The sequence below is a fragment of the Leucopleurus acutus genome, assembly GCF_964270905.1.
Source record: "Leucopleurus acutus genome assembly, chromosome: 2".
Lineage (NCBI taxonomy): Eukaryota > Metazoa > Chordata > Mammalia > Artiodactyla > Delphinidae > Leucopleurus > Leucopleurus acutus.
The window spans coordinates 92,410,226-92,432,693 of record NC_139143.1 but is presented as its reverse complement, the minus strand read 5'-3'; the positions used below and the strand labels follow the sequence as shown (position 1 = coordinate 92,432,693).

The window sequence follows — 22,468 nt, the reverse complement described above, 5'->3', positions numbered from 1 at the left end:
TGCCTAGTTTGAGTTTCTCGATTATCCATTGACGTCGCCAGCGTGGCCTTTGGTGGTGGGGGGATGGTGGGGACAAATAGGGGATGTTTCTGCTTTGAACACCATGGCAGTAAGGGACACCGTAGGCTTCCATGGTAGCAAATGTTTCACGCATTCCTTTATATACCCATTTATTATAGAATAAGTAGTGCATTAATGAAACAATGTAAAACACTTTCTCCCCCATCTTGAGCAATAGATAATTACGACTGGAAGAGAAAATGGAAAAGCAGAAGCCCTTTAAATTGTTTGTACCACCGAGATTAAGTAGCAGTCAAGTATCTGCAGTGAAACCTCAGACTTTGGGAGGAGATTCTGATTTCTTCAAGGTAAATTTGCATTTATTCATTAGGTAAATGAGGCAAAGTGAACTTTCTTACTGGTGATATAATTTTTTTCAGTAAATATGTTCTGATTTACCCAAGAATTTTGAATAGCATTTCTTTGAATGAATAATGAGCACACTTAATGTGTTTAGGCATCATTCATTTAAAGAAATAATTACTGGTGCTTTGGAATTCTGCATACATAATGGAACCTGCTTACTTTAATCCTCTTTCTTTAAATGATTTAAAGCAACTTATGAACATATACAATGAAATAGTAAAATATAAATTAGAAGAATATTAAAATCAAGGAAAATTAAGAAAATTTGGACAAATATGTTGACATACTGGTAAAAATCAGTGTTTGAGGTTAAAATTTGACTCTGAGCTTCTGGGTTGACAGGATAAACGGGAAGTTCGTACGTGTAGTAGGTTCTTATAGGAAAGGAGGAATAGAGCTTTTTTTAGTAATTTATTTAAATTTCTCATGTGGGGACTTCCCTGGCCAGTCCAGTGGTTGACTCCGCACTTTCACTGCAGGGGGCATGCGTTCAGTCCCTGGTCAGGGAACTAAGAACCCACATTATGCACAGTGTGGCAAAAAAAAAAATTACATTAAAAAAATAATTTTTTTAACATCTTTATTGGGGTATAATTGCTTTACAATGGTGTGTTAGTTTCTGCTTTATAACAAAGTGAATCAGTTATACATACACATATGTTCCCATATCTCTTCCCTCTTGCGTCTCCCTCCCTCCCACCCTCCCTATCCCACCCCTCCAGGCGGTCACAAAGCACTGAGCTGATCTCCCTGTGCCATGCGGCTGCTTCCCACTAGCTATCTACCTTACGTTTGTTAGTGTGTATATGTCCATGACTCTCTCTTGCCCTGTCACAGCTCACCCTTCCCCCTCCCCATATCCTCAAGTCTGTTCTCCAGTAGGTCTGTGTCTTTATTCCTGTCTTACCCCTAGGTTCTTCATGACATTTTTTTTCTTAAATTCCATATGTATGTGTTAGCATACGGTATTTGTCTTTTTCTTTCTGACTTACTTCACTCTGTATGACAGACTCTAGGTCTATCCACCTTATTACAAATAGCTCAATTTCGTTTCTTTTTATGGCTGAGTGATATTCCATTGTATATATGTGCCACGTCTTCTTTATCCATTCATCCGATGATGGGCACTTAGGTTGTTTCCATCTCTGGGCTATTGTAAATAGAGCTGCAATGAACATTTTGGTACATGACTCTTTTTGAATTATGGTTTTCTCAGGGTATATGCCCAGTAGTGGGATTGCTGGCTCGTATGGTAGTTCTATTTGTAGTTTTTTAAGGAACCTCCATACTGTTCTCCATAGTGGCTGAACCTATTCACATTCCCACCAGCAGTGCAAGAGGGTTCCCTTTTTTCCACACCCTCTCCAGCATTTATTGTTTCTAGATTTTTTGATGATGGCCATTCTGACTGGGGTGAGATGATATCTCATGGTAGTTTTGATGTGCATTTCTCTAATGATTAATGATGTTGAGCATTCTTTCATGTGTTTGTTGGCAGTCTGTATATCTTCTTTGGAGAAATGTCTATTTAGGTCTTCTGCCCATTTTTGGATTGGGTTGTTTGTTTTTTTGTTATTGAGCTGCATGAGCTGCTTGTAAATTTTGGAGATTAATCCTTTGTCAGTTGCTTCATTTGCAAATATTTCCTCCCATTCTGAGGGTTGTCCTTTGGTCTTGTTTATGGTTTCCTTTGCTGTGCAAAAGCTTTGAAGTTTCATTAGGTCCCATTTGTTTATTTTTGTTTTTATTTCCATTACTCTAGGAGGTGGGTCAGAAAGGATCTTGCTGTGATTTATGTCATAGAGTGTTCTGCCTATGTTTTCCTCTAAGAGTTTGATAGTTTCTGGCCTTACATTTAGGTCTTTAATCCATTTTGAGCTTATTTTTGTGTATGGTGTTAGGGAGTGATCTAATCTCATACTTTTACATGTATCTGTCCAGTTTTCCCAGCACTACTTATTGAAGAGGCTGTCCTTTCTCCACTGTACATTCCTGCCACCTTTATCAAAGATAAGGTGTCCATATGTGCGTGGGTTTATCTCTGGGGTTTCTATCCTGTTCCATTGATCTATCTTTCTGTTTAAAAAAATAAATTTCTTATGTGGAACTTTATGTTGGAAATAGGATGAAGCAATGAATATTTTAATTTTCTATGTTGTAGAAAAATTCTTATGTCTCTATAGCCAAAGAGTATAATATTAAAATGCTATTCAGTGAAGAAAATTCTCAATTCTACCAGGGGAAAGATCATAATGAAATTGAAGAAAGCCAATATTCTAAGCTACTAATTAAAATCACTAAAATTATTACTGAGTACTTACAAAGCATGTATCATGTAATTTTAGTTTAGCTTTCTCTTATAAGTGAAAATTAAAAAATTTTGCTTTGTTTACAGGCCAAAATCGTTTGATATATTTAACACTATGTATACATTAAAGGATTTACAATTATAGTCACTTTTTTAAGCAGATGTATACTGTATATGTAATTACATATTACACTGCTAGTTATTAGAGTGGTATGAGACAGTGTGTTTAAGAACTTCTTTGTGTTTCTAGGGTTTCAACAAATGTGTTGAAGATGATTTTGGTTTTCCATTTGCAATGACTAATTTCTCCAAAAATGGGAAAAACATTGATTCAGGTAGGAGACTAGAAAAGCAATGTATCACCTTACATAGAAGCATTTTTAAAATACACATTGCTAGATATCAAATAAGAGTATTATATTGATAGCCTTGACATTAAAGCTAGATATAATACTTAATATATAAAACAGGATGTTGGCATATTTAATTCCAGTTGTCTTTTATCTTGCAGATCCTGCTTTACAAAAAGTTGACTTTTTGCCCATGCTTGAACAGGTCAGTTAAGTATAGTGTATATAGATATAACCTGTTTAGATATTGAATTGCTTGCTTGAAAAAGAAAAAAAAGTCTTTAGTTGTTGGATTACTAGTCTTCAGTATTTAATTGCTGCTATTTGGAAACTATCATCAGGAGTATTTTCTCATAGGAAAAATTTATTCATTTTTTAGGTTGATAATTCTGACAGTTGTCATTACCAGGAGGGACTAAAAGACTCTGATTTTGAGGTCAGAAGATTTCCTGTCTATATTAAATTTCTTGTAATTGGAGTATCATTTATTATTACTTGTATTTATCTTTCTTTTGAAGCTTCAAAAGGATTAATATTTAGTTAAGGTTTTAAGTTATATTCTTTAAAACTTTTTTGCCACTTTGCTTTTCTTTTGAATTTGCTGAAACACTAGGCCTCTGTATTTTCCTGAGTTATAAAAGCATGAATTCTTACGGGGCAATTTAACTTTAAACCATAAAAATCAAGAATAGGAAAGGGGAGATGAATGCAATGTGTGAAAAGGTTGAGAATTAAGCCAGTATTTTACAAACAATTCTTGAATTAATAGGTATGATTGTTTGGCTGGTTTACTATCTAAGGAATTTGTAGGATATACTGTACTTTTGATTTTAGTTATAAAAATCATTCTTTCTTATGGCACATAGATGTCTTTAAAGCAAAGAGAAATTCCATGGCCTGGTAAAGTGCTATCTGGTTGTTGCTGGGATTATGGTATCACAAATTTAGAAATACGGAATTTATTCATATATTTTGATAACAGAGCTATCAGCAAGGAGAAAGTAGCATGATTAAAAAAATAAAAGCAAACCTTTGACATTTACCTTATAATGTGGAAAGGGATGATGCAGGAAATCCAAATAAAATCCAAATAAAACCTCAGGCTAAATGAAAGATCTTGTGTTCACTATTATTTTTCTTGTCATTGTACCTTAAACTTCATATCCTTTGGCTAATCCTTAAGCTGTTTGTATAACCAAAATATTTCAAGACCATTGCTAAAATTGACACATTTCATGTAGAGTGATTTATTTTAGCTTTTAAGCAGCCAGATTCTCTCATTGACTTAAAGATTTCTAACTTCTGGCTTAGGCACATTTTGAAGTTATTTGATTTTATTCATCAAGGAATAACTTAGTCAGGTGACCAGTAACCTTAGTAAAGTACCTAATATTGCCTTAGTAGTTAGAAAAAAGTTAATATAGCTTTCAGCATGGTATTAGGGCATAAATTGAGGAGAGATTTGGTCTCAACTATTAAGATACTCATGGATATTTTCAATAGGCAGCTGTAGTTTGGTTATACTAAAATATTGAACTATTAACAGTCATTGAAAACCTATTTTATAATAGAATTCAGAACCAATGAGCAGACTATATTCAAAACTGTATAAGGAGACTGACAAGATCAAGAAGTGGAAAGTGAGTGTAGAATCTGAACTGAAGCAGAAAGAAAACAAGTTGCAAGAAAATAGAAAAATAATTGAAGCACAGCGGAAAGCCATTCAAGAACTACAGGTATAATGAAATTTGTAATTGAAAATATAGTATAGTAAATCTTATAATACTATTAAAACTAGAGTATTATTTCAGAGTAAGTTGGGTTTATCTTGTTTCTTTGATGTGGATTTTAAGAATGGTGTTTTTTGAAGTTTCATTAATATTAGTTGCATTTCAACTTTAGGATGAGCAGAAGACAGGCTGCATGAAACAATGCAAATGACTAGGGAAATAGTAATTTACTTTAGATAAAGATTGATTTAATGATTCTAATTATAGAATTTTAATTTTTATTGGTTCCCGTTACTGATGATGTTTTGTTTGATATGTCTTTTTTTATTATATTAGAAAATGACATTGTAGATAAAACTTTAAATTTGAAACTGTTTCTCTTCAATTTTATGGCATAGTGAAAGAAAAATTTTGAGAAAATGCAACATTGGGTTAGGAGAAAGATAAAACATCATTTCAAAATGTTTAGGGAAGATAATATCACATTAAAATATTGTTGGATACATTTTGGAGATAATTCAGCAAACCTAATTTTAGACTGATGAAAGTGAGACCCATATTCTTATAGGATATCCATAAGTGTGACAAAAAAAGTTCTTCTTTGTATTCAAAGAAAATAATTCTTATTGACCATCATAGCATGTTAGCAAAGAAATGCTGCTTAATAAATATACTCATGTTTATTTTGCTAAGTAAAATGTGATGAACTGTTCTTTTGTCTTATAAATTAGTTTGAAAATGAAAAAGTAAGTTTGAAATTAGAAGAAGGAATTCAAGAAAATAAAGATTTAATAAAAGAGTAAGTAATAATTTAATGAATTTGTTCTTTACAAATTTATTCCAAACTAATTATTAAAATAATTTCCAAAAATTGAATGTGCTCTTTCTGTTGTATAATATTAATTGATATATAGAATTCTATCTGGGTGCTGTGGAGAAAAGGAAGACATACCTATTTTACATTCTTGCATTTGGCAAACTGTGGTCACTGACTAGTAACTTCTCACTTTTTAAAATGACAGGCAGGGAAGCCATTACTTAGTGTTGATAAAGGTACCTGATAATCTTATATCTACAACTGCCTATGTATATTGTATACCTTTTTGTTTGACTATTGTTTTAGGTGAAACCCTTGCAGAAGAGGGCTCAACTTAGTTCCAAGCTAATTCTCACTGTCAAATTCCTGTTTTTGCCAGTGGCCCAATCATTCTTCCGTTAACTTTGGCTTAAAACTTTAGTATCATCCTTTTTTTTAAAATTAATTAATTTATTTTATTTATTTAATTTTGGCTGTGTTGGGTCTTCATTGCTGCGCGCGGGCTTTCTCTAGTTGTGGTGAGCGGGGGGCTACTCTTTGTTGCGGTGTGCGGGCTTCTCATTGCGGTGGCTTCTCTTGTTGCAGAGCATGGGCTCTAGGCGCATGGGCTTCAGTAGTTGTGGCTTGCGGGTTCTAGAGCGCAGGCTCAGTAGTTGTGGCACACAGGCTTAGTTGCTCCACAGCATGTGGGATCTTCCCGGACCAGGGCGCCAACCCGTGTTACCTGCATTGGCAAGCAGATTCTTAACCACTGTGCCACCAGGGAAGTCCAAGAATTAGGTTTGTAGTTACTTGTTTTGATTTTACAAAATCAGTAACAATAAAAAGTTCCTCTGTCTAGAACAGTGGTTCTTAAACTTTAGCAAGCTTCAGAATTACCCGCAGAGCTTCTTAAAACACATGTTGTTGGTCTCTCCTCCCCTGCCAGAGTTTCTGATTCAGTGGAGTAGACTTAAGAATTTGTACTTCTAACAAGTGATGTGGATGCTGCTGGTGCAAGGATCATACTTTGAGAACTACTGATTTGTGGTAGAGAATAGTCACAGGCTTTGAAAACAAAACAAAGCCACCTTTGATTTCAGTGACTTCTTAACCTTCTCATTTATTAGATTATTGAAAATGTTAAAGGATGTAGTTTATGTAATATTACAGCTTTTGCTCTTCATTAAACTAATATTTAGACTTAAAAATTATTATAAAATGTTAATCTGTAACAATTCATTTCTGCAGAAAAATTATACATTGGAAAATTTAAACTGGTGTATATGTTAGCAACTTCAAGACACCCAGAGGTCTTTTTTTTTAACTTTCAATACCATTTAATGAGATTTGGAAGATATGACTGCATTATATTGACCTTTAAAATTTTTTTTGGTTGAGATATAATTGACATATAACATTATATTATTTTTAAGTGTATAATGTAATGATTGATATATGTATATATTGCAAAATTATCACCACAGTAAGTCTAGTTAATATCCATTACCACATATAATTGCAGATTTTTTGTTTTGACAAGAACCCTCAAGATCTACTCTCTTAGCAACTTTCAAATATACAATATTACTAACTATATTCATCATGCGGTATATTATATCCCCGGGATTTATTTTATGACTGGAAGTTTGTACCTTTTAACTCCCTTTACTCATTTTGCCCACCTCCCACCTCTGTCTCTGGCAACCATCAATCTGTTGTCTGTATCTATAAGTTTTTAATTTTTTTTCTTAAGATTTCACATATAAATGAGACCATATGGTATTTGTCTTTCTTTGTCTGAGTTATTTCATATAGCATAATGCTCTCAAGTTCCATTCATAATGTTGTAAATGACAGGATTTCCTTCCTTTTTATGGGTGTATATATATTCCACACTTTATTTATCCATTGATAGTTAGGTTGTTTCCATGTCTTGACTGTTGTAAATAATGCTGCATTGAACATGGGGATGCATATGCCTTTTCAAGTTAGTATTCTTGTTTCCTTTGGATAAATCCCAAGAAGTAGAATTGCTAGATCATATGGTTTTATTTTTAATTTTTTGAGGAGCCACCAAACTGTTTTTCATAGTGGCTGAACCAATTTATATTCCCACCAGTAGTGCACAAGGGTTCCCTTTTCTCCACATCCTCACCAACACTTGTTATCTCATCTTTTTAATAATAGTCATTCTAATAGGTGTGAGGTAGTATCTCATTGTGATTTTGATTTGCATTTCCCTGGGGATTAGTGATGTTGGGCACCTTTTCATGTACCTGTTGACCATCTGTATGTCTTCTCTGGAAAAATCTCTGTCCAGATCCTCTTCCCGCATTAAAATCAGATTGTTTTTTGCTATTGAGTTGCATGACTTCTTTATATACTTTGGATATTAACCTCTTATCAGATATATGATTTGCAAATATTTTCTCTCATTTAGTAGGTTGCCTTTTAATTTTGCTTATGGTTTCCTTTGCTGTGCAGAAGCTTTTAAATTTGATGTAGCCCACTTGTTTATTTTTCCTTTTGTTACCTTTGCTTTTGGTGTTAAATCCAGAAAATCATCACCTATGTCAAGGAACTTACTGCCTATGTTTTCTTCTAGGAGTTTTATGATTTCAGATCTTAGGTTCAAGTCTTTGATCCCTTTAGACTTTATTTTTGTGTATGGTGTAAGGTAGTGGTCCAGTTTTGTTCTTTTGCATGTGGCTGTCTAGTTTCCCCAACACCATGTATTGAAGAGACTGTCCTTTCCTCATTCTGTATGTTTTTGGTTTCTTCGTCATGAATTAATTGACTGTATATCTGTGGGTTTATTTCTGGGCTGTCTATTCTGTTCTATTGATTTATGTGTCTGGTTTTATGCCAGTACCATACCATTTTGATTACTATAGCTTTATAATGTAGTTTCAAATCAGGAAGTGTGATGCCTCCAGCTTTGGTCTCCTTTCTCAAGATTACTTTGGCTAATTGGGGTTTTTGGTGATGCCATACAAATTTTAGTATTGTTTGTTCTGTTTCTGTGAAAAATGCCATTGGAAATTTGAGTGGGATTGCATTGAATTTGTAGATTGCTTTCAGTAGTGTGGTATTGTGATTTATAAGAAAATATATATATATATTTGGTCATTCAGATGACCAAAATATATTTCACGTATATATTTAGTTTTCATCCATCTTTCCTGACTCACAACTCTTCAAACCTTTGGAATTTCCTAAATGTTGAGAGTGAAAAGGTGTCTTGTTATGCTAATAAGGTGACTTTTGGACCCCACCTAAAGATAGGGGCCGGTTGCCTGGAGAGCCAACCACGTGGTTAGAGGATTGGAACTTCCAACCTCTGGGGACAGGCAAGGACCTGGAGGTTGAATCAGTTGCCAATGGCTAAAGATTTAATCAGTCATGACTATCTAATGAAGCCTCTGTAAAAACCTGAGAGGTCAGGGTTCGAGAGGTTCCTGGTTGGTGAACATGTGGAGATTTGGGGAGAATGATGAGCTCGGAGAGAGCATGAAAGATTCTCACCCTTTCCTCATACCTTGCCCTGTGCATCTTTCCCACTTGGCTGTTCCTGAGTTATATCCTTTTATGATAAACCAGTACTCTAGTAAGTAAATTGTTTCTCTGTTCTCTGAGTCATTCTAGCAAATTAATAGAAGCCAAGGAGGAGGTCATGGGAACCTCTGATTTATAGCCAGTGGGACAGAACCACAGGTAACAACCTGGGCTTGCAACAAGCATCTGAAGTTGGTGGGATAAGGGTAGGGTAGCAGTCTTATAGGACTGAACCCTTAACTTATGAAGTCTGATGCTATCTCCAGGTAGATGGTGTCAGAATTGAATTGTAGGACACTCAGCTGTGGTGCCCAGAATTGCTTGTTGGTGTGAGGAACCCCCTTCCAATTTTGGAATTGGTACCAGACTCCATTTAGGTAGTGTGGACATTTTAACAATATTAATTCTTCTAATTCATGGACACAGAAGATTTTTCCATTTATTTGTGTCTTCTTCAATTTCTTTCATCAGTGTGTTATAGTTTTCAGTGTGCAGGTCTTTTACCTCCTTGGTTAAATGTATTCCTAAGCATGTTATTCTTTTTGATGCAATTGTAAATGGAATTATATTCTTAATTTCTCTTCTGATAGTTCATTATTAGTGTACAGAAATACAACTGATTTTTGTATGTTGGTTTTGTATCCTGTAACTTTACTGAATTTGTTTATTAGTTCTAACAGTTTTTCGGTGGAGGCTTTAGGGTTTTCTATATATAATAGCATGTCATCTGCAAATCGTGACAGTTTTACTTTGTTCTTTCTGATTCAAGTGCCTTTTATTTTCTTGTCTATTGCTGTGGCTAGGACTTCCAATTCTATGTTGAATATCAGTGGCAAGAATGGGCATCCTTGTCTTGTTCCTGATCTTACAGGAAAAACTTTCAGCTTTTCAGGGTTGAGTATGATGTTAGCTGTGGGCTTGTTATATATGGCTTTTATTATGTTGATGTAGGTTCCCTCTGTACCCACTCTGTTGAAAATTTTTATCATAGATGGATTTTGAATTTTGTCAAAAGCTTTTTCTGCATCTGTGAGATGATCAGAGGTCTTATTCACATAATTAATGACTCTTCAGAAAATTACTTATTTTATGTTTTGAAGGTAAGATAGCTAGAATATTTCTGGGGTAATTAGTAATGAAAATCCCAATCCTCTCTTCTCATTTTATTTCTTAGGTGAATCTGGAACTGTTTACTAAAAGGTTATTGAAAGCTACTTGGGTAGAAACTTTTAAGGAGCTTTTCACTTTAAAAGGAGGCAGTTATTAAATCATCTTTGCTAATAGTACAGTCAACCAATTTTTCCTTTATAGTCATTTATGAACGATACGTGATATATATTAAATATTATGATGTTTTAAGAATTTCTTTAAAATTGTAACAGTAATGTTTCATATCTTTTATATATGATTTTGCTTTGAGATACATTACACTTATGCAAACTCTTTCCTCTGTTTCAGGAATAATGCTACAAGGCATTTATGTAATCTACTCAAAGAAACTTGTGCCAGATCTGCTGAAAAGACAAAGAAATGTAAATATCTTTCTCATTTTATATGATTTTATCAATTTATTGTTATTACTTTAATGGTGGGGGGTGGAGAGGGAAACAAATAGTCTTTTCAGTTTTTGGAACCAATTAAAAATTTTTAAAAAATATTTATTTATTTATTTATTTGGCTGCGTTGTGTCTTAGTTGTGGCACATGGGATCTTCACTGCAGCATGCAAGGTCTTTTGGTTGTTGCATGTGGGGTCTTTTCATTGCAGCATGTGGGGTATTTTTGTTGCAGCACGTGGGGTCTTTTTGTTGCAGCACGCGGACTTCTCTCTACTTGTGGCGCACGGGCTCCAGAGCACGCAGGCTAGGTAGTTGTGGTGCATGGGCTGTCTAGTTGCGGCACATAGGCTCCAGAGTGTGCAGCCTCAGTAGTTGCGGCATGTGGGCCCTCTAGTTGTGGTGCGTGGGCTCTAGAGCATGCAGGCTCAGTAGTTGTGGCACGGCCTTAGTTGCCCTGTGGCATGTGGGATCCTAGTTTCCTGACCAGGGATCGAACCCATGTCCCCTGCATTGGAAGGTGGATTCTTAACCACTGGACCACCAGGGAAGTCCCAGGAGCCATTTTTTATTTGAACAAGTTATATGTGTCTCATACCATTTCTTTATATAAGTAGTAACTAGATTCTCAGTTCTTTGAGCTTTGAAAAGTTCTTCAAGCTTTTTGAAAGATAATATATTTTAAAAGATATATATTTACTTGGCATTTATGGTTAATTCTCATTTCAATTAAAGTGTGGTCTTGAGACTAACCTTCTCTTCTGTTTGGAACAACCAGGAAATTGAATCAAGAATGATATATAGCCATGTTCATAATAGAAAATACTGATGGAGGGCTATGCTGAAAGCACAGTGCTTAAGAATAGCAGTGTAGTATTTATTTATAAATAGAATTCTCAAATTTCTTCTAAAGAAACATTATTTTAAAACATTCTATTAAGGTTGTAGTATGTATGTGAAAGTGCATGTTTTTATTTTATGCATATTTTGATGTTAATTGTAAAGTAGGAATTTTTTTCATTTTGATGAAAAACATAATCTGATTTTCAAAAATAATTGTTTTTGTCTTTGTCATTAATCTGCCATTAGGTCTACTTTGTTGTTTGTTTGTTTCTGCCAAGAATCTGTTGGGAAATACTGTCTACCTGCTTTTTCAGGATAGCCTCTATTTTTCAAATTTTAATTGATACCACACAGCTTAACAGCTTGGACTGAAGAGATAGATAGCCCTGTGCTCAAATTCAAACTTTCAGTTGTTATCTGCTTGACCTTGAATAATTTGAATAATTTATGTAATCTCTGACCCTCTGTTTATTAGTTAGTAAAGTACCTCGTGTTGTTTTGAGAATTAAAGTAGTTAATAAATATAAAATGCTTAAACAGTGCAAAGTGCTCAATAAATGTTAGCCGTTATTATTATTTCTAGTATGCAGTATTGCTAGTTATTTTATTCTTGGTCTCTGCCTAAAGTACTTTGCTTTTGCAACTATATATACCTTCCAGAATGTACTGCACCACTATCAGCTCTTCCATGATACCCTGTTTATTCAACTTGCAAGATTAACTTTTCTGTCTAAATATAAAAAGTGGTGAAAAGTATATGGATGGGGTAGAGAGATAGTATATGGACTGCACTCTAGAAAGTAACCTGGGCTAGAGAGGCAAGGCTGTTAGTTCTTTCTTCCATTTAGTTTTAAGCTAATTCAGATATCAGATGGTGGGAGAGGTTTGAAGAACCTTTTAAACATTTTTAGGTGATCTCTTAAGTGAACTAAAGAGTATATCTTTTTTCCTCATATTTGTCTGTTTGTTTGTTTATTTATTTATTTATTTATGGCGATGCCACATGGCTTGCAGGATCTTAGTTCTCCAGCCAGGGATTGAACCTGTGCCCTTGGCAGTGAAAGCACAGAGTCCTAACCACTGGACCACCACAGAATTCCCCTAAAGAGTATATCTTGATGTGACATGTAGATTCTTTTTTTCCTAAAACATCTTTTATTTATTTTATTATTATTATTATTATTTTTAAAATTTTTATTGGAGTATATTTGATTTACAATGTTGTGTTAGTTTCAGGTATACAGCAAAGTGAATCAGTTACACATACATATACATATATCCACTCTTTTTTAGATTCTTTTCCCATATAGGCCATTACAGAATATTGAGTACAGTTCCCTGTGCTATGTAGCAGGTCCTTATTAGTTATCTATTTTATATATAGTAGTCTGTATATGTCAGTTCCAATGTCCCATTTTATCCCTTCCTCCCACCTTACCTCCTGGTAACCATAAGTTTGTTTTCTACATCTGTAACTCTACTTCTGTTTTGTAGATAAGTTGATTTGTACCTTTTTTTTTAGATTCCACATATAAGCAATATCATACGATATTTGTCTTTCTCTGTTTGACTTACTTCACTCAGTATGATAATCTCTAGGTCCATCCATGTTGCTGCAAATGGCATTAGTTCATTCTTTTTTCTGGCTGAGTAATATTCTGTTGTATATATGTACCACATTTTCTTTATCCATTCTTCTGCGGATAGACATTTAGGTTACTTCCATGTCCTGGCTATTGTAAATAGTGCTGCAGTGAACATTGGGGTGCATGTTTCTTTTTGAATTATGGTTTTCTCTGGATATATGCCCAGGAGTCGTGGATCATATGGTAGCTCTGTTTTTAGTTTTGTAAAGAACCTCTATACTGTTTTCCCTAGTGGCTGTACCAATTTACATTCCCACCAACAGTGTAGGAGGGTTCCTTTTTCTGCACACCCTCTCCAGCATTTACTGTTTGTAGATTTTTTGTTGATGGCCATTCTGACCAGTGTGAAGTGATACCTCATGGTAGGTTGTTTTTTTTTTCTTTCAGATGGTAAAATTTTTGTTTTTTTTTAAAGATACTATAATTAATTAATTAATTTATTTATTTTTGACTGTGTTGGGTCTTCATTTCTGTGCGAGGGCTTTCTCTAGTTGCGGCAAGTGGGGGCCACTCTTCATCACGGTGCGCGGGCCTCTCACTATCGCGGCCTCTCTTGTTGCAGAGCACGGGCTCCAGACGCGCAGGCTCAGTAGTTGTGGCTCACGGGCCTAGTTGCTCTGTGGCATGTGGGATCTTCCCAGACCAGGGCTTGAACGCATGTCCCCTGCATTGGCAGGCAGATTCTCAACCACTGCACCACCAGGGAAGCCCTCAGATGGTAAAATTTTTATTGGAAATACCTGATCTATATTTAAAACTCATAAATGTACAGTTGAAAAAAATAGATTCACATACCCAAGTTGTTCCAAACACACTTATAAGTTTTCCAATCACTGAATCAAGAAATGAGTTTTAAATTTAATTAAAATGAAATAAAATGAAAAATCAGTCCCTCCATCTCATCAGCCACATTTCCAGAGGTCTGTTGCTCACCTTTGGGGCATTGGTGGTCTAGATAATACTGTTAAGCCTAAGTCTGATTGTACTGTTGCTGTGCTCCTAATTCTCCAGCAGTTTCCCATCACACTCAATGGAAAAGTCAAAGTCCTGACAGTGGTCCACAAGGCCTTTCATGTCTGCCCCTGCCTACTCTTCCATCCTCATCTCTTGCTTCTCTCCTCCTCATTGACTCCGCTCTGGCCACCTCAGACTCTCCAGACCTACTCCCACTTCAAGTTCTTTGTCCCTGCTGGTCCCTCTGCCTGGGATGCTCCCACCCCTCCCCAACATCATCATGTGCTGCTCCCTCACCTCCTTCAGGTCTTTATTCAAATACCATCTTCCCCTAGGTTCTAGCCTAGCCACTGTATTGTACATTGATGACCCCAACCCCTACTGACACTTCAAGTCCTTTTTCCCTGAATTGTTTCACTCCTGGGCAGTCAATCACTATCTGACAAACTCTAGATTTTACTTTTTTGAGATGTTTATTATCTTACCTCCTCCCGAAATGGAATGTAAGCTCTATGAGATTAAAATTGTTGTCTGTTTATTCACTGCTGGATCCCTGGCCCTGAGCATATCACTTGTTGAATGAATGTACCTCATGGTAGTTTTGATTTGCATTTCTCTTAATTAGTGATGTTGCGCTTCTTTTCACGTGCTTTTTAGCCATGTGTATGTCTTCTTTGGAGAAAAGGCTTTTTAGGTCTTCCACCCATTTTTTGACTGGGTTGTTTGCTTTTTTGATATTGAGTTGCATGAGCTGTTTGTATATTTTGGAGATTAATTTCTTGTTGGTTGCTTCATTCGTAAATATTTTCTCCCATTCTGAGGGTTGTCTTTTTGTTTTGTTTATGGTTTCCTTTGCTATGCAAAAGCTTTTAAGTTTCATTAGGTCCCATTTGTTTATTTTTGTTTTTATTTTCATTACTCTAGGAGGTGGATCAAAAAAGATCTTGCTGTGATTTATGTCAGTGTTCTGCCTATGTTTTCCTCTAAGAGTTTTGTAGTCTGTGGCCTTACATTTAGGTCTTTAATCCATTTTGAGTTTATTTTTGTGTATTAGGGAATGTTCTAATTTCATTCATTTACATGTTGCTGTCTAGTTTTCCAAACACTACTTATTGAACAGACTGTCTTTTCTCCATTATATATTCTTGCCCTAAAAATTCTTAATACTTGCCTTATATTTACTGTAAACTCCATCTGTATTTTTGCCATAAGCCTTTATTTTTGCTATTGTGATTTTCTCTGTCTTTTATTTATTCATTCAACATTTTAAAAAGTGCCTACTATGTGCCATGAAATGTTCTAGATGCTAAGGGAAAACAGTGGTAAACAGACAAAATTTCTGCTATTATGGAATATGCACTCTTGTAAAGGGACACATATCATAAATGAATAAATAAAATACATGTTGAGTGATGACAACTGCTTCAAAAGAGAATATTTTGGGATAGGGTATTTGGGGAAGTTTTTTTCTGTTTAAGTGGATGGTATCTGATTAGAGACCTGAATAAATGAGGGAATGTATCATGTAGCTATTTTGGGAATGAATATTTCGGGCAGAGGAAACAGCAAATGCAAAATCCCTTAGATGAGAGCCTGTTGAATCTTTTCAAGTCATAACAGTGAGGTCACTGTGCTGTTCCTTCCATATTTCTTACCTTTTTTGTATCTTTCATCTTCTTTTCTTATTGTGCTCCCTTCAGGATAATTTCTTCTGCTTTGTTCCAGTTCACCAATTCTCTATTTAGCTGTTTCTAAACTGTTTTTAAATTCATCTGTTAGGCCTTAATTTCTGCTCTTGTATTCTCTGGTTCTGTTCTTTAAAAAATATCTGTAATGTTACTTTTTAGAGTTTCAAATTCCTTGCAGAAATTTTTAAGCTCGTTTTTTTTTTGTCTCCATGAGCATAGTAAGCTTAGTTTTATTAAATTTTTTGTCCAGCAATGCCAATATCTGGAATCCCTTGGGATCTGTTTCTGTGGTTTGTTGTTTTGTAGATTCTAGTTCTTATTGTTTATCTCATTGTGTACTTCATTATTTTTGATTGCTTGCTTGAGACTTAGAATGATGTGACATTTTCCTAGTTCTCTGAATGCTGAGAAGTTTTAGATTATATCCTGGACATGTTGTGAGATTCTGGGTCCTGTTAAAAATCCCCTGGAAAATGTTTGTTTGTTTGTTGTATTTTAGCAGATATGCAACTCAAGTTTAGATCACAAGTTCTATCTTACCTTTTGTGTGCTGGGGTTCCATTATCAGTTCAGTTTTCAAAGCTTTTGCCATGTTACTCTGCGTCTGTTTCGTCTGTTTCGTGTATGCTCCACTCAAGATTAGATTAGTTCTGGGACTTGGATAGTGATTTCAGAGGGACTTGCTATATTTGTCTTGGGTCTATCTTGTACATGCACATCCTCCCTTTTCCCTATGGGACTTGTGCCAAGTCATACAAATAATTAGGGAATCACCTTCTCCAGCTCTCTCTAGCATTGCCCCTTCACCCTCAGCCTTACAGGGGTCCCGTCCTCCTGTCCTTTGGTGAGAGACATGGAGTTTCTCCTGGGGTTTCATATGTCCTTGCTGCCATGGCTGGTGTAGCTCCACTACTGGAGCCACCTTTGGGGCAGGGCTGGAAGAGAAAAAAAAAAAAGAAAAAAAAAAGGGATTTCCTTTTGCTTTTATAGTTCTGCTGGGCCCTTACACTTTAGTAATGCTAGGAGAGAAGGTAGGAAAAAAACTAAACAAACAGGAAACTCGCCTTCACATGAGTCATTTCTTCAAGATTTTACTTTTCTTCCCAATCTACCTGCTTTTGCTTACTTTTCAGATTCCTCAAGTAGTTGCTTTATGGATTTCATCCAGAGTTTTTAGTTGTAATCAATGGGAGAGAAAGGCTATAGTGGGCTTATTCCATCTTGACTGACACTGGAAGTTGGTTTAGGTTTTCTGAGTTATAATCCTCAACCTGTTCTTGGCCTGATGATTCATCATTATCTTTTTAGATCTTTGATTCTTTCAATAATTCAAAAAATTCCTCCAGATTTTTATCTTTAGGAGGAAGGTTGGTCTGAATTATTTAGTCATTACCATAAAACAGAGTCCTGGATGCTTTTTCAAAATACAGATCAAATAATGTCACTGTCTAATTTTTTCAGTGGCTTTCCATAATTTTCAGGATAGCATGGTGTTTGCCACTTCCCTTCACCTTGCCAAATCTTTTCACATGTCCCACATACACAAGCTCATGGAGAACTACTTGTTAACCCCTAAACAGATTATACTTCTGAGTTTTTGCATATGTTTATTGGCTGATCCTCCTTCCTTTTTCATCTTGTTAATTCATATTTGTCCTTCAAAACTCAGAGTAATTATTACCACCCTTGGGAAATATTCCCTAGTTTTTCACTCTGACTTAGATGCTCCTCTTCTTTTACTTAGTACCCTTAGTATACCTTTACCATGTATTTATGAATTCCTTCAACAAATATTGAGTACCTACTACATCTCACTGTAAGCTTGCAGGCAAGGGATCATGTCTTATTTGACTCAGTATATTCAACACTTTGCACAGTGTCTGTGAAGATAGCAGGCAATAAATAAATTCATGAATGAATAAGTAAAGAATAAATTTGTTCTTAGATGTACCTTAAAAAAAACAAACCTTTAAATGGCTGTCTATTGCTCACATTAAGTACATTGGAATTCTTTAGCCTGCCGTTCGAAGTACTGCATACATTTTTTTTTTTTTCTGTAGCCTTATCCCTTAATCTAAATTACTTAGTGTTAAAAAGGACTTTAAAGCTTTTTGGTTTATTTACATATCCATTGCTTTAATTCTTTTATAGGAAATTAATAATTTCCTTTGTGACTACCAAGTGGTAGTCTCTTTCCTGTGATTGAACATATTCAGTGTTGGAAACCCACTAACCCCGAGGCTGTCATTTAAGCACAGCTCTTATTTTTATGTTGAAATCTCTCTCTCTCTCTCTTTTTGTTTTTTTGGCCACACCACGCAGCTTGCGGGATCTTAGTTCCCCACCAGGGGTGGAACCTGGGCCCCCTGCAGTGAAAGTGTGGACCTCCAGGGAATTCCCTGTTGAAATCTCTTATATTGAAATCTCTTTGTAGTTTCTCTCTTTTTATTGTATTTCTTCTCCTTAAGGCATACAGAAAAAGTCTAAGCACTTTTTTATCTCTTTAGATTTTTAAAGGTGGTTACTTGTCCTTTCTGAATCTTGTCTTCTTCAGCCTAGATGTTTCAAGATTCTTTGTACTTTTGTTATTTTCGTTGATCTGTTTGAATATTGTTGTTATATTTAGGAGTCCAGATCTGTATTAGGTAATCTAATGTGTAACTTGACCTATGTAAAGGACTATTTCTTGTCTAATTGTAGGTGTCATTAATGAACTCTAAAGTCAGCTTATTTGATAGTCACATTGTATTATAGGCTTTAGTGACTTCACTAGTCATTAAAATCTTTCACTTTTTTTTTTTTACTTCATTCTTTGCAAGTGCATTTAGGTTTTTGGATCCAAATAACATTCTTTGCATTTATCCCTACTGGTTTTCATTAGGCAGACCTGTGTTTTAATCATGTACCACCACTTATTATTTTGGGATCCTAGCAAATAACATAATTTTTCTGTGTCACACTTTTGTTATCTGTGAAATGGGGATAATCACAGTTCCATTTATCTATACCTAGATTTCTACCTAAATATATAGTATATGTATTTATGCATATATTTTCCCCCTTGCCAGGACTCTGGCATTTTCTTGATCCTTATGATTTACAGTTTTGTCAGTGCAACCATTTGGATCTATATGCACCAGTCTATTTCTTTAGACCAGGAAAGCCTTATGATATCTTTGGTCACTTATTCTGATTTCTGTTTGGGTATACTTATTATTTGTTTGTTGGCCCTCTGTTCTTCGTTTCTCTAATTGTTTTAATATTTGTTCCCCCACCCCCTCAATTTATGTTTGTTTTCTGTATTAGGAAACAATCTGACTTCTGAAGTATCAGTTCTTTCCTGTCCTGCCTCTAATCTCTAGTTCCTTTGAGTCTCTCATTATCTAAGCCATTGCTCCTTTCCTCCTTATTTATTTTTTCTATTTAATTCACCCCATTTCTTGAATTTCTAACATGGCCTGTTCTTTCTTTATGACTGTATCTTCCTCTTTCACTGAGACCATATTTTCTTGGTTCTGTTGAGAATACCAAATAGATTTCTGAAATTTTCATCTGAATTCTCTAGAGTTCGTTTTCAGAGATAGGCTGTTCCTTTTAACATCTTTCATGTTCCCTTTTCTTTGTTTGACAGTATTTTTTCATAGGCCTCGTGTAGGTTTTCTAACCATATACATCATTGAAAAAAGCAAGAACTATCTAGACTAAATAAACAAACTAGGTGATAAACTGAGCTTGGTCCTAGTATAGTGGTTGAATCCTCTTTTTATATTTATAGTTGTACAGCAGGTCACTGAGCAATTTCTAATGTTTTCACCTTGCATGGCTCTACTTATGGTAGCTGAATCTCTTTTCTGTCCCTTCTGTGTGGTTTTCTCGTACCCTGATAAATTTTGTAGAATATATGATTCTGAGTGATTTTAGTCAGCAAACTCAAGTATGCACAAGATTTTTATGTCTTAAAATGTTAAAAATTCTTAATTTTTAAGATGTTTTATATCTTTATATTTTTTATATTTTTGTATCTTTTTTATATCTTTATATCTTAAAGCCTTCATTCTGCTAGTGTGGAAGAAATTATCTCAGTAAATTTGGGAATTTTTCTTCTTTCCCTGGGATTGTATGTAAATTTGGGGGTGCCCATATAGTACCATGTGGTAGAGAGGGACGTTTGTTTCTCAGTCATCTATCCTCTGAGACTTTTCATCATTTCAATTGGTATTCAGTTATTTGTCCACGTAGATAGTTGGTGAGCTGCTCCTCATACCAGTCCTCAGGGCCTATTCAGGTATGCTGGTTCTCTATGCTTTATCCCACCATGCTCAGTTGCACAACGTGTTGGAACAAGGGAAATTGTGAAGCTGTTTAAAGCCTTACCTGTCTATATATATTTCACAGGCATTTCTTCTCAGGTTTTGTCATCTTCCTAGAGTTATACTGAAGAAAAAAAAAGCACAGCCCCACTCTACTCTTAGTTGGCCCTAACTCTCTGGGATTTCTGTGTTCCCCAACCCTGAAGCTTAGCTTGGTGAGGGTAGAGGGCTACAGAACCCTTTCTTTTTTTTTTTTACATCTTTATTGGAGTATAATTGCTTTACAATGGTGTGTTAGTTTCTGCTTTATAACAAAGTGAATCAGTTATACATATGTTTCCATATCTCTTCCCTCTTGCATCTCCCTCCCTCCCACCCTCCCTATCCCACCCCTCTAGGTGGTCACAAAGCACCCAGCTGATCTCCCTGTGCTATGCGGCTCCTTCCCACTGGCTGTCTATTTTACGTTTGGTAGTGTATATATGTCCATGCCACTCTCTGGCTTTGTCACAGCTTACCCTTCCCCCTCCCCATATCCTCAAGTCCATTCTCTAGTAGGTCTGTGTCTTTATTCCTGTCTTACCCCTAGGTTCTTCATGACATTTTTTTTTCTTAGATTCCATATATATGTGTTAGCATATGGTATTTGTGAACCCTTTCTTAAGTACCTGCCAGAATCTAATAAGCTCTCTCAGCTTCCTCTTTTAAAGGCTTCTTCCTTACAAACTGGTAAATATTTCTTAAGTCTAGAGGATGGAAGCTTTGTTCTGACTTATATATTCTGAAAATCTATTACTTGTTTATATCTTGAATCTTTCCCCTAATCCCAACACTGGGCTTTTGAAACTCATAGACATTTTCTTTGCTTTTGGTTGAATCATTTCTTATTTAAGATGATGAATGCAGCACGATCTAGTTGGCCAAATTAGGGCAAAGTAAGTGTGTGTGTGTGTGTGTGTGTGTGTGTGTATGAGAGAGAGAGAGAGAGAGAGAGAGAGGAGAGAGAGGGGAGAGAGAGGGAAGGGAGGAGGTGGGGGTGGGGAGTTTAGATAGATAGATAGATACCAGGAAAACCAGGGAGTAAACCAGGGAGTTTAGATAGATAGATAGATAGATAGATAGATAGATAGATAGATAGATACCAGGAAAACCAAAAAGGTAGGCTTATACTGTTACAGTATTATGTCAGTATATTAGAACACTCTGCTACGAAAGTCTCTTCTCTATGCCACCTGTAGCAACTTGCTCCTGACAACTGTAAAGTACATCTATACCAATTTATTTTCTTTTTTGTAGTTTTATTTATTTGCTTTTCAGTACTTGCCTATTGGAAGAATGACTGGAGGGTATTTTGGAAGTACTGGTGGTAGTGGTAACGGGAAGATTGGAGGTGTTGGCAATAGAATGCAGTCCTTTGGTGCAAATAATTTCTGTGGAATAGAGAAGGTTTGTTGCTAAATGTGTTTGTTAGTGAATATGAGACAGTGAATAGATGGAGTGAGAAGGATGAACCATCTTTCTGTTGAAATGCTGATGTGTTCTGTCTCTATTTCTTTAAATTTTCCAGCCCTTTAATATTCAAATAAAAGTGGTTTGGCTCCTGTTCCATGTGCTGTGATAAGTCTAGAGCTCTCTCCAGTATTTTTGAGGCATTTAGGATACTTGTATTCTTCTCAAGTCAGTTCATTTGGCTCTTCATTGACATTTGAGTCTATCGTAGCTGCTGTTCTCTTGTTTTGCAGCTTGTTACTGAGAATATAGGACCAATACCCTCCCTTTAGTCTAATGTGGTTTCTGTGTTGCTTGGCCTTACCTGGGGGAATGATGATGGGACAGCTGCATTTCTTTTCCTGCCTCGTGCCTTAATTCTCTACAGCACCACCTATCAACTCTAAGTTTTACTGACTTTACTCAAGGCTTGAATATATAGTTAGAGGGAATCATTGCTCAGGTTAAAAAAAAACCAAAAAAGAAAACCCTAAAAAATATTATAGCGGATTTACAGGAGATTTGTTCTTGGGGCTACACCTATTCTTAACTTGTTCCTCTGGTCTTGAGATTTATCTTCTTTCCTGCCTCTTCAGAGATAGAGCAGAAACAAGAGTGAGCTTTGCCTTTCACATGTACTTCAAGAATCTTAAATATACAAAGGAAAAATACTTCATAGACTAGTGGTTAAATCCCTACTTATTGTAAAGTCTAAAACTGTAAATATATTTTACAAAGTTTGAATAAATTAATGAATAGTAGTAACTCTATAAAAGGAAATTAGAGATAATTGAACAGCACCTAGCTTTTGAGGTT

General features: G+C 35.5%; 1 protein-coding gene across 2 annotated transcripts in view; it reads left to right on the top strand.

The window, feature by feature from the left end:
- Positions 1-260: 260 nt before the first annotated feature.
- SYCP1 (synaptonemal complex protein 1) overlaps positions 261-22,468 on the top strand; it is a gene marked incomplete at both ends in the record, with an annotated part of 153,453 nt that continues 131,245 nt past the window's right edge. For both annotated transcript variants that reach the window (XM_082832354.1, XM_082832353.1), the window contains 7 exons: positions 261-368; positions 2,985-3,069; positions 3,246-3,289; positions 3,464-3,520; positions 4,656-4,820; positions 5,546-5,613; positions 10,627-10,700. In XM_082832354.1, coding sequence (XP_082688480.1) covers positions 261-368; positions 2,985-3,069; positions 3,246-3,289; positions 3,464-3,520; positions 4,656-4,820; positions 5,546-5,613; positions 10,627-10,700 — 601 coding nt within the window. The remainder of the gene's footprint in view (positions 369-2,984; positions 3,070-3,245; positions 3,290-3,463; positions 3,521-4,655; positions 4,821-5,545; positions 5,614-10,626; positions 10,701-22,468) is intronic.